The sequence below is a fragment of the Myotis yumanensis genome, unplaced genomic scaffold (genome assembly GCF_028538775.1).
Source record: "Myotis yumanensis isolate MYYU_CA2020_CCGP unplaced genomic scaffold, mMyoYum1.0.hap1 SCAF_5, whole genome shotgun sequence".
Classification (NCBI taxonomy): domain Eukaryota; kingdom Metazoa; phylum Chordata; class Mammalia; order Chiroptera; family Vespertilionidae; genus Myotis; species Myotis yumanensis.
Genome location: NW_027223756.1, coordinates 85798208 through 85810630, shown reverse-complemented (window position 1 = coordinate 85810630; position 12423 = coordinate 85798208). Strand labels below are relative to the sequence as shown.

At 40.2% G+C, this 12423-nt stretch overlaps 1 protein-coding gene across 1 annotated transcript; it reads right to left on the bottom strand.

The window, feature by feature from the left end:
- Positions 1-9482: 9482 nt before the first annotated feature.
- Positions 9483-11114, bottom strand: LOC139009857 (olfactory receptor 7A5-like). The gene is made up of 2 exons (XM_070413972.1): positions 11059-11114; positions 9483-10434 (listed from the first exon to the last, which is right to left on the bottom strand). Exon 2 carries the CDS (start codon positions 10419-10421, stop codon positions 9483-9485), a length of 939 nt encoding a protein of 312 aa, XP_070270073.1. The 5' UTR covers positions 10422-10434; positions 11059-11114.
- Between the last annotated feature and the right edge of the window lie 1309 nt (positions 11115-12423).

The window sequence follows — 12423 nt, the reverse complement described above, 5'->3', positions numbered from 1 at the left end:
TCTATAATTGCAACATTGTTACATCTGGAGCTCAGAGCTGGGCGGCGGCAGGCAGGGAACCTTGGCTTCCTTCATCACTGGAGCAAGCAAGCCTCCTATTCGCTTCAGCTGCCTGGCTGCCGGCCGCCATCTTGGTTGGCAGTTAATTTGCATATTCTGCTGATTAGTCAATGGGAAGCGTAGCGGTTAATGGTTAATTACCATGTTTGTCTATTATTAGATAGAATATTGGATTCACATATGCTAATGGAAGGTAAAGATACTCTTTAGTAAATACAAAAGAAAATGCCTTACAGAGGATGGAAGAAGATAATGCAAATTTAGGCAATAGAGCTAACCACAAAGGCCAAAAAGAACAATAGGTATAAATGGAGATGTGAAACAAGTTGGTAGTATGTGTATAGGATGATTTACCAACACTAAGTACATAGAGTAACATTAACGTTCATTTTCATTGACAGCAAAGATTCACATGTGAATAATATAAAGGTAACAGCTGAACTTATTTTTCAGTAGGCAAAGCAAAAAATAAAAAAGCAATGGAGAGAATACAATATGACTGAGTGGCAAATTTGAGCCCACAATATCAATAACCACTCACAGTTCCTCACATATACATATATGAAAGTACTCAATGACAAACAATAAAGTGGGTGAAAGAAATGTCCAATTCCTTGTTTAGAAGAATGCAATCAAAAATAGGAATAGAAACATGCTGGCCCCACTATACAAATGTCAAGACTAGTACAGACAATTTATAATAGACAAAACAAATGATAACTAACCCACAAATATATATGTCACAGATAATGAAGAAATTGCAAAGTTAAGCTATTTAGCATACCTCCTTTCACATATCAAATAAATTATTTTTCATGTGAATGAATGCCAGAGTGAAAGAAAATAGTGTGAATGTATGTCTCATGAACTACTGTTGCAAGATAATATTTGTAAGAAATATATTGGAGAAGATCTTTCTCATCATATGGAAATGTAGTGGAATAGAGCCCATGATAAAAATAAAGAAGAACTGCCCTCACTATACTGGACATCCTCTATACCTAGCACTCTACTTTCCTATTTCCTTTAATTGCAAAACTGATTGTATACTTTCTACTTTTATTTGAAATACTTTATGCCTCCCATTGCCACCTCTAATTGGGCTTCCATCAGTTAATTGTCAACAATTACCAATGTGTTGTTGAATTCAATGTTCATTTCTCCTTTTAGCATCATTAATTAATCATTAATTAGTTAATCATGCAAATCAGCAACCATAGGCTGATGGCTGTCAAGAGACCTCAGATAAATGTGCTTGGCTTTGACCCTTTCTGACACTTTCCTGTTGTATCAATTTGACCTCTGGACTCACCTTATTGGAAACTCTGAGGGGACAGTCTGATGGGAAAGTCCAACCTCCTGGATGGTTGATGATGGAGACTGAAGCTCTCTGCCCAGACAAGACAGCAGGAAGGAGGCAAACACAGGTCTCCTAGACAAACGTAGGATTCGAAAAGCAACAACCAGGTCCCATGCAGCTCAAAGTTACACATGATGAAAGACTGGAATTGAGGCATTATTTACAGCTCCTTATAGCTGCTCATTAGGTACATTTCTCCCTTGTTACTCCAACTCCAAATCATATGATTTCCCTGTGAATCTGGACAGGATGGAAAGTTTTTCTGAAGATTCTGTGTTCCCAAAAGACCAGCTTAGAAGGCAAGTGAATCCATGTCTACTAGCTCGTCCTCACAAAATCTGTTGGCTTTCAGAGGACTAACCTGCCAGAACATTATCCCAAACCTGATTTAAGATATTTCTTGTGTGGATTGGAAAACTCTAATCTCCAAATATTGACTTGTGGTAAGGACAGAGATCCACGATATCTACATAAAATTGCTACTTTTCTTTTCAACAAGGGGGAGAACTAAATTCCTTTAATATGAACTTCGAGCATTACACACTTCGCTTCATTACACATTAGCCAAAATAATTTGGCATTTCCACCTTATATCACAAGTTAAAGCTGTCATTTAGTCCTACTCACTGTGAAATATTAAACTGTAGGAAATATATTTAGATTTTTTGCACTATAATCTAAATATAGAATAAGAAAATAAGTACATTCTTCTCGGTAGCCTCCAGAAGAAACTTAGCCTTGCAAACATCTTCATTTTAGCCCAATGAGACCCATTTCCTGTTTCTGACCTCATGAATTGTAACAGCATACATGTGTTTGTTTTAAATCACTAAGTGGAAATTTTACATTGATATTGAAAAGTAAATATAGACATCTATCCAACGAAATCTTGTTCAGAAAACTGAGATTACATGTCTGAATTCATTCATTTAGTATCCTCTAGGTAAAGGAACCTTGTGTTATAATCCCCCTTAAGTAGAAGTAACTTATAATCAGTTGGAGATATTCTGCCTCTTTATATGGTAGAGAATTTCTTATTGCGTAAATGTAAATGTGCTTCAGACTTTAATGTATTTGAAGCATTAACATAGGAAAAGTAATTCATCATTTAAGTTCATGTCTATCATTTACTTGAAATCTTCATGTCTAAATTTCTATATCTTTTCATTTTATATGAATTCAAGCATTCTTTCTTTTCATTTTTATACACTTCAGCTCCCTCTTAAGTTTCTTTTCAGCATAAAACATGAGATTACAAATGAATCTGTGTTTGTGTTCATGTCAGTGTGTACGTTTCTTTGAAATAATTATATATATGAATAAACACACATACATATACAGACTTTATCTTTGAACATTTTATTTGTGCTCATCAAAATATATCCACATATCTCATTCATCTGAAGTCATGTTTACTAACCCACATTAACTTCAGAAATAAGGAAATTGAGGCTCAGACAGATTAAATGCTTAACAATTATTTTAAGAAGCCATTAAAGTTTATTGCGCATTTTGTTGACTTATATACAAATGGAAACCTGAGGTATGGAATGTAATTTTTATATGGTTTTTTACACCAAATTGTACATTTTAATCATTTTTAGTTTATATTATGTAATTATACTTCAATGAACTACTTAGAAGAAAAAAAGCCAGGATACATAGCTCACATAGCTGATTCACACTGAGAAATTATAGGAGGAATCTCTTCTATATGGGAAGAGAGCAAAGTGTCATGGATATATGAAGAATAGAAATAAAATAAAGCAATTCACATTTGGTACAAAAAATATAAAATAGAAGATAAACATAGATATAACATTAGGGTAAAGTGATCATATATTGTTTCAAGGGAGAAAAACACCATGGCTACACACAGCATCATGAATAAGCCTTAGAAAAACATGTAGAGACTCACAGCTGACTATAGACATAAGGTTGTGGGCAGAGCTCAGAACAATTCCCAACCACACAACCTCACTTGATAATAATGGAATTATATAAAATCATTTTTTTTGTAGGATGGTTTATCAGGCAACTAGTCATAGCTACTGATACAATAATCAAAGTGAATAGGTGTGAGGACAGTATTAACATGCTGCTGATTCTAGCTGGCATATGTTATCATTTTTTAAAATGTCATTCATGGTTACTGTCGTTTTTAGTTTATGTCAGACAATTGTATTTAAAAACCCACATTAGTATTCATTTTCCTGTAACTAGGAGAGGTGGAAAGAACATTTATTTTGTGTCGGAACACTAGTGACCCTGATTTACATGACTAAACAAGAATGTGAAAAAAAGTTTTATATTTTGACTCTATTCATGTCAATATCCTAGTTGTGGACACTACCATACATACGCCGAGGACCAAACTTGGATTATAACTAAAATACAGAAAAACCACCCTGAATAATCAACTGAAGACTAGCTGGAGAGAACCCTGATAACCAAGAACAGAAAGTAGAAACCACTTAGAGAATGATTCAAGTGTGGAGGTGCAAAAGGGCTGGTCTGCTCCCACAGACAGTAGCTGAAGGTCCAGAGGAATATCTCAACTCTGGGGAGTTTCTACTGAGAACTCTGGGCTCTAAACCCAGTCCAGAGCACCAGAACTGAGAAAAGTGCCTACCTAACATCTGGCTATGAAAAGCAGCAGGGTTGCTATTTTCCATTGGGAGATGGCTGTAAATGCAGGCACCCTCTTAAAGGGCCAACACACAAACTTTTGTGTGCTGCCACTCATCTTGGGCTATGGCAGAGGGAGGGCAGAGCTATCTGGACCTGTGCAAGCAGAAGCCAGGTTTGGGAACTCTGGAGTTAGACCTCCAAAAGCAGATACCCCTGTTTCCTATGCTTAGTCATTCCCTCACACTGAAGAGGACATCTTTCTCAGGCAGACCTTTGCTATCCAGGCAGTTTTTCCTGGGGGAGGCAATTTCCCCACCCTATTGAAAAACACCTTGCTCCACCCTATGGCATTTCTGAGGCCCAATAAGAGACTGAGAATAATAATCAGCCTGAAGGCAGAAGCAATTGCTCCACCATGTGGGAAAACCTCTCACCTACCCCCCCTTTGGTGATAGCTTGAGGCTAATCAAGACACTACAATCAGACTGCAGAGGTGGGTCTCTGGAGGCTTTGAATCTTTGTCTTAATTTGGGGCCCAGGGCTAGGAAAAGTAGACTTTGGTGCACTTCTTTCCAAAGGCACCAAACCACAGCAGAAGGAACCACAAGTGGTGGATTGCTGATAGCTCCAAACAGGGTATGCAGGGCCAGTCAGAAAGTGTCTCACACTGTCCTGCACTAGAGATTGGGAGACATAGCAGATCTACCTAATATAGTCACAAACCAAAACAGGCAGCCAAAATGAAGATACAAGATAAAATAAACCCCAATGAAAGAATAAGAGAATTTTCCCGAAGAGCTACATGTAATGAAGATAAGAAATTTATCAGACATAGAGTTCAGAGTAATGATGGCAAAGATGCTCAACAGCTTGAGAGAAGATGTAGTAACTATGAATAATGACACAACAATAATGAAGAACACAGTGGAAGAAATACCAAGCAGATTAGAGGAAGCTGAGGATGAGCTCAGTGAATTAGAAGATAGGGTAGAATAAATCACTCAATCAGAGAACCAAAAAGAAAAAAAAACAAAAACAGCAGGACAGCTTAAGGGAGCTGTGGGACAAGATAAAATGTAACAATATTCATATACTAGGAGTGCCAGAAGAGGGAGAAAGTGAGCAAGGAATAAAGAACATGTTTGAAGAAATAATGGCAGAAAGCTTCCCTAAATTGGTGAAGGAAAAAGGCACATTTGTTAAGGATGCACAGAGAGTCCCAAGCAAGAAGAACCTAAAAGGTGAACATCCAGATGCATCATAATGAAAATGTCAAAAATTAAAGAGAAAGAAAGAATCTCAAAGGCTGCAAGAGTAAAGCAATTTGATACCTACAAAGGAGCTCTCATAAGGCTGTCAGCTGATTTTTCATCAGAAACTCTACAGACCAGAAGGGAATGGCATGAAGTATTTAAGCTAATGAAAAGCAAGTATGTAAAACCAAGATTACTATATCCAGCAAACCTACCATTTGAAATAGACAGTGAAATAAAAGCTTTTAAGACAAAAAAAGCTAAAGGAGATTGTCACCACCAAATCAGCACTACAAGAAATGCTAAAATGACTGTTGTAATGAGAAGAAGAAATAGAGAGAAAAACATAGGCATAAAGAATTTAAATGGCAATAAAAAAGTACCTATCAATAATAACGTTAAATGTAAATGGATTAAATGCTCCAACCAAAAGACTTGAGGTAGCTTAATAGATACAAAACCATGACCCAAATATATGCTGTCTATAAGAGATGAACATTAGAACCAAAGACTCACACAGATTGAGAGTGAAGGAATGGGAAAAAAAATTTCTCTTTGTTGTTTTTCTACTTTCCCAAATTTATTTCCATTATGGATCAGGTATTTTGGAAAATTATATTTATCTAATGAGACAATATGGATATTTTTAGAATAATTTTTCTCAAATGGCATATCTACACTAATAAAAGAGAAACATGGTAATTGGCGTACGACTGCTACCCTTCCCATTGGCTAATCAACATATCCTTATGCAAATTAACTGTCAGCCAAGATGGCGGCCGGCAGCCAGGCAGCTGGAAGCGAACATGAGGCTTGCTTGCTCCAGTGACTGCAGACTGCAACGTTCCCAGCCTGACTTGCTGGCCTCTGAGCTACAACTCTAAGAAACTATGTTGCAAATACAGAAGCTAAACAAAACCCCAGAAAAAAGCTTTCAGCCAGCCGGGATCTCAGAGCTGAAGTTATACATTGTTTCGATTATAGCAGTGGAAGCCTCAGAGCTAGAGCCAGAGCTAAAGCTGGCCCAGAATAAAAAAAAAAGAAAAAAAAAGGAGTGGTTGGGAGCTTCAGTCAATTGCCAGCCTGAAAGCAGCCTTCAGCTCCTCACCCAGACTGGCCAGGCACCCCAGTGGGGACCCCCACCCTGATCCAGGACACCCTTCAGGGCAAACCAGCCGGCCCCCAGGCCTCTATCCTATATAGTAAAAGGGTAATATGCCTCCCAGCACCGGGATCAGCGGAGCCTCGAGGCCTCCTGGCACTGGATCAGTGTGACAGGGGTAGCACCCAAACCCCCTGATCGCCCTGCAGCTCTGTGTGTGACAGGGTGCAGCGCCCCAACCCTCCCCCCCACAGGCCCTGCTCTGTGTGTGAGAGGGTAGAGCCATAACCTCCCCATCGGCCCTGCCCTGAGTGTGAGAGTGGTGGCGCCCCAACCCCCTGATCCACCCTGCTGTGTGTGTGACAGGGGGCAGTGCCCTAACGTCCCTATCGGCCCTACTCTGTGAGTGACAGGGGGGAGCTCCCCAACCCCCTGATGGGCCCTGCTCTGTGCATGACAGGGGACAGCGCCCCAACCCCCTGATTGGCCCTGCAGGGTATGGAGCCCCAACCCCCCTGATGGGCCCTGCTCTGTGCAGGGGGCAGTGCCCCAACCCCCTGGTTGGCCCTGCTCTGTGTGTCACAGGGGTGGCGCCGCAACCTCCTCATCGACCCTGCCTTGAGTGTGATAGGGGGCGGTGCCCCAACCCCCAATAGGCCCTACCCTGAGTGTGACTGAGGGTGGCATTGCAACCTCCCGATCCGCCCTGCTCTGTGCATGACAGGGGGCGGTGCCCCAACTCCCCAATCGGCCCTGCTCTGAGCCCGACCAGTGGCTGCACCTAGGGATTGGGCCTGCCCTCTGCCACCCAGGAGCAGGCCTAAGCCAGCAGGTCATTATCTCCCAAGGGGTCCCAGACTGCGAGAGGGCACAGGCTGGGCTGAGGGACCCCCTCTTCTCCCTGAGTGCACCAATTTTTGTGCACCGGGCCTCTAGTTTAAAAATAAAACTTAATAAAATTATTATTTCTCAATTGACTTTGGGGGATGTTTTGGCCATAAAAATGTTTCACATTTGTTTAGTTAAATAAGTCTGTCTCATTACTACTAAGTCTCCTGACTTAATTATGATAGTTTGGCCCACTCATACATATTAATGTGCATTTTTCTATCATTTCACATGAAAAAGATTGGTTACACTTAACAGTGAGCAGGCAATCCCTCTGATTTTTTGTAATGTGACTGAGGGAGGAGAACAACTGCATTTCCATCCAGGTTGATATATTTCTAGCTTTTATTAAACAATTCAATGTTTCCAAATAAATCAACAAATGACAAGTGCTGGTGAGGATGTGGAGAAAAGGGACCCCTAGTACACAGCTGTTGGGAATGCACACTGGTGTAGCCATTTATGGAAAAAAGTATGGAATTTACTCAAAAAATGAAATATGGAACTGTCATTTGACCCAGTGATCTCACTTCTAGAAATATATCCTAAGATACCAGAAACACAAATAAGAAAGAATGTATGCATGCCTTTGTTCATAGCAGTGCAATTTATAATAGCTAAGGTCTGGAAAAAGTCCAAGTACCCACAGTCGGTCAGTGAATAAAAAGCTGTGATGCATTTGCACCATAGAATACTATGCAGCAGTGAAAAAGAAGGATCTCTTACCCTTTGCTACAGCATTGGAGGGACTTGAAGAGTATTATGCTATGCAAAATAAGCCAGTCAGAGAAAGACAAGTATCACATGATCTCACTCATATGTGGAATCTAATGAACAAAATAAACTGATGAGCAAAATAGATCCAGAGATGTAGAAGAATGGAACAGACTGTCGAATCTCAGAAGGAAGGTAGGTGAGTGGTAAGAGATCAACTAAGGGACTTGTATGCATATATGCATAACCCATGGACACAGACAATAGGTGCTAAAGGCCTGGGGAGGAAGGGGGGGCAGCGAAGAGGGCTATAAGGCTTCATCCAGCGGAAAAAAAGGGTCATATGTAATACTTTCAACAATAAAGATTTATAAAAAATAAAAAAATCCCATGACAATGTGATTTTTCTCTTCAGTCATTCTTTAATCATTAAACATGAATAAAATCTAGTGCACAATAGAGAGAATTAATGGATGCAGCTGATAATGATCATTCGCCATCCCCTTCATGCTTACGGAACCTTTAGAAGGGGAGAATCTGTATTATTTAATCAAAAGAGTCACATTATAGACAGCTCTGAAAGTTTTCAAGCAGAAACATAAAGATAATTCAAGAAAACATAGAAAAACACCAACCAATTTTCCATTATATGTATAAACCCCCTTACAAATAGGCATCATTCCTCCATACTCCAATGAATAGATGTACAGCATGAAGAATAAATATTTTCATAGTAATACAGTGTGTGATTTAAAAATTTGGTTCCTCATATTGAAATTCATCTGTGATTTTAAGAAGGTAATAAGTCAACCTATTTATTAAAATTTGTCTTTCAGTGAAGAGTCCCTCTTGGAGACATGGACTCGATAATCATTTTGCAAGTGGGGAAGGTAGGGATTGTGAGCACTAAACAAAAAACCCAGAATCTTAACAAGGAGAATAAAACCCAGTGATCTGCTATTAAACACACATTTATGTTAGCGTCTACATTATCAGGAAGAGTAGTTAAAATAGTGATATACCAAAGAATGTAGTCATCAGAGTGAAAAACACAAGTCTCAGATTTTCCTCTCTTTTCAACTTATATAAAATGCCATGGTCATTAAGAGTATATTTTTCCATAGGAGTAGTGTAATTCAGGATGATTATTTTAGTAAAAAATATATTTGCTAAGATATATGTCATTTGAGAAATATCCATGTTGTCTCATTAGGTAAATGAAATTTTCCAAATATATCTGGTCCATGATGGAAATAAATTTGAGGAAGTAGAAAAACAACAAAGAGAATAGTTGTTGAATATCTGAGAGAGCAGATAACTTAATTGAGTTACATAAATTGAATAGAGAAGATGAGGTCAAAGAAATAGAAATTCCAGGAAATAAAAGGAAAGAGCAAGTTCTACTTTGGTAGTCTGACCATCATCACACTGTCTGACTCTGCAAACATGGGCACATCTGCAGTCTTAGGACAACTTACCAGTTTGTAGTTTTCTTCACAAGGAATGTTTTCAGAGCCTGTTTGATGTCTTTGTTCCTGAGACTGTAGATGAAGGGGTTCAGCATGGGTGTGACCACGGTGTACATCACCGAGGCTGTTCCAACTGAGTGTGAGCTCTGGGTAGCAGCAGAGCTGAGGTACACACCTAGGAGCGTACCATAAAATAATAAGACAATCGAGAGGTGAGACGCACAGGTAGAAAATGCTTTGTACTTCCCCTGAGCTGATGACATTCCATGTATGCAGGACACTATCTTAGAATATGAGTAAAGGATCCCAACGAAAGGAAAACCAACAACCACGACAGCTCCAAAATACATTGCCATGTTATTAGGAAAGGTGTCAGAACAGGCAAGTTTGATCAACTGATTGAGTTCACAGAAAAAGTGAGGGATTTCCACGTCCATGCAGTAGGACAGTCGTAATGCCATTAAGGAATGTAGGAAGCCATGCAGGACACTTATGATCCAGCATATCAGCACCAGCAGTCCACAGAGCCGAGGGTTCATGATGACCATGTAGTGCAGGGGGTGGCAGATGGCCACAAACCGGTCATAGGCCATCACGGTCAAGAGTAAAACATCCAACCCAGCAAAAAGTATGAAAAAATATGTCTGGGTGATGCAGCCTGCATAGGTGATGGCTTTGTTCTGTGTCTGGATGTTCACCAGCATCTTTGGGATGGTGGTGGAGGTGACACAGATGTCTAGGAAGGACAGATTGAAGAGGAAGAAGTACATGGGTGTGTGGAGGTGGGAGTCTGAGCTGACGGCCAGGATGATGAGCAGGTTTCCCAACACAGTGATCAGGTACATGGAGAGAAAAACCCCAAATGTGAGAGGTTGTAGTTCTGGTTTCTCTGAAAATCCCAGAAGAAAAAAATTTGAAATTTGTGTAAGATTCACTGGTTCCATGTGTTGGAGGTGACTACAAAGAAAGATTAAAATAACATGAATAAATTTCACACAGTTTTGCATTGCTCATGTACTTGAAATGCTACAATTCATATTTTATAGACCAGACATTAATTTTAATAATTTGTTTATGGATATGGTCCCCTGTAGGGAATATCCAGTGCCACCCCTGATATGGAGTGTTTGTCCTAATCACCTGCGCCTCTGAGCGGATCATGTATTCTACAGTTTTATTGTGAATTTCTTCATGTTTCTCAGGAATGTAAATTGAGTACTGACCATGTTTAGGACTGTCCAGGTTGTGAGAATAGGGTGCTGAAGAACAAGTTTCTATAATCCAATGAGGGAGAAAGAATGTAGAAGCAAATAGTAAAACGATAAGTTACTTTAGGTGGTGGCAGTGGTATGAACAAAAGGAAAGCACATCTAAAGGAGAGCGTGAGTAGGGACTTCTGTTTTTCATGGGTGTGTAAGTAGATCTGCAAACAAGGTGACTTTTGAACAGAGACCTCCAAAGTGAGCAGGAGAAAATCTGAGACGTCCTAAATTAAATAGCAGTTGGGCCAGAGAGTGAGAGAAATAGACAACAGTCATCAACTAGGTAAAAGCTGTGGCCCACTTACAAAAGGCTGCTCACATTCCTGAATGTATGTTGGAATTTGAATCAACTTCTGTAGTGACCACTAGATGCCCCTGAATCCTGCACATGCATGAGCTTTCAGACTGTTGCCTGTAACCAATTAAAAGTAGTAAATATTTCTTCCTTGGTACCTGTCCTAGAACTGCCGCACTTTACCTTCTCTTGACGCCCCCACCGCTATCAGTAGCCAATGAAAATTCTTTCGAAAAAGTACCTTTTTCTTCCCCAAAATATAAAGAATAAAGAGCCGTCAACTCCAGGTCAGAGGACATGACATTTCTACTCCACTCTGCTGCTGGTGGTTTAGACTTCATGCCCAATCACCGGGTCCTTTTCTGGCTGGAATTTGGCTCAATAAACCTTTGTTTTAAAGGAAGATTTGGCCCTCAAAATTTTTTAACTCAAGAGAGGAAGAGATATATAAGAAGATGTGGGAAAGTGTGAGCCCTGCAGAGGGACTAGCCTGTGAAAAGGCCCTGAGGAAGGAGGTGCTTCTTTCAAATGTTCAAGTCAGAAAAATGAAGCCAGTTTAGAAGATGCATGAACAGGAGGGAGCGTGATGAGAAGTGGTGGCTGACACACTGAGGAGTGAGGTGGCCTCTCTGCCACTGCTGAAACCTCAGGCACAGGGACTTTCACACCCCCACAGCCTCTTATGCTCTATTATTCTTATTGCAAAGGTGTCCTGTGAATGGAAACACATCCCCTCCTTAGTACCTGCTCCTGATTGTGTTTGAGCCTCATATTGTAAGAACCACCCTGGAGTGTATGAGTGCATCTACCAGTGGTCTGAGGACTGCTCACATCCACAAATCACACACACACCACCACCACCACCACCACCACCACCATGTCTGTCTCAGCCCCAGCCATACTGATGATGCTAGGAATGGATAGAACACAAGCTGACCCAATCAGTGATCTTTCACTTGTCAGATGTAGAAATGTTTCTGGAAATTCCAATTCTTAAGCCTTCCATGGACAAATGAATTTGAGGTTCTGTATTTGATGTTCATTTTCTGCCCTGTATTTAAAAAACATAAAGAAATCTGTTCAATGAATAGATAGGAGAGATTGGGGGAGGGGGATGAGCAGGAATAGAGATTTAATGAGCTCAGGTGATCCCCAAGATACTGTGAGGAAGAAAATCATCTTGGCAGATAAATGCAGTAAAAGATTGTTTTGTCTACTTTTTCCATAGTCATTTGACCAATTTGTTTTTATGTGGCCCAATAGTGGGTGAGGTTAGCCCCTTTCTCCCTTTCCTTATGTGGCACCAATTCTATCTTATTTGGGGGCTTTGGGTTTTCAGCTCTTTTTTGACACACCCCGGGTGCACCACTCTCTTCCTGGTTCAGGTCT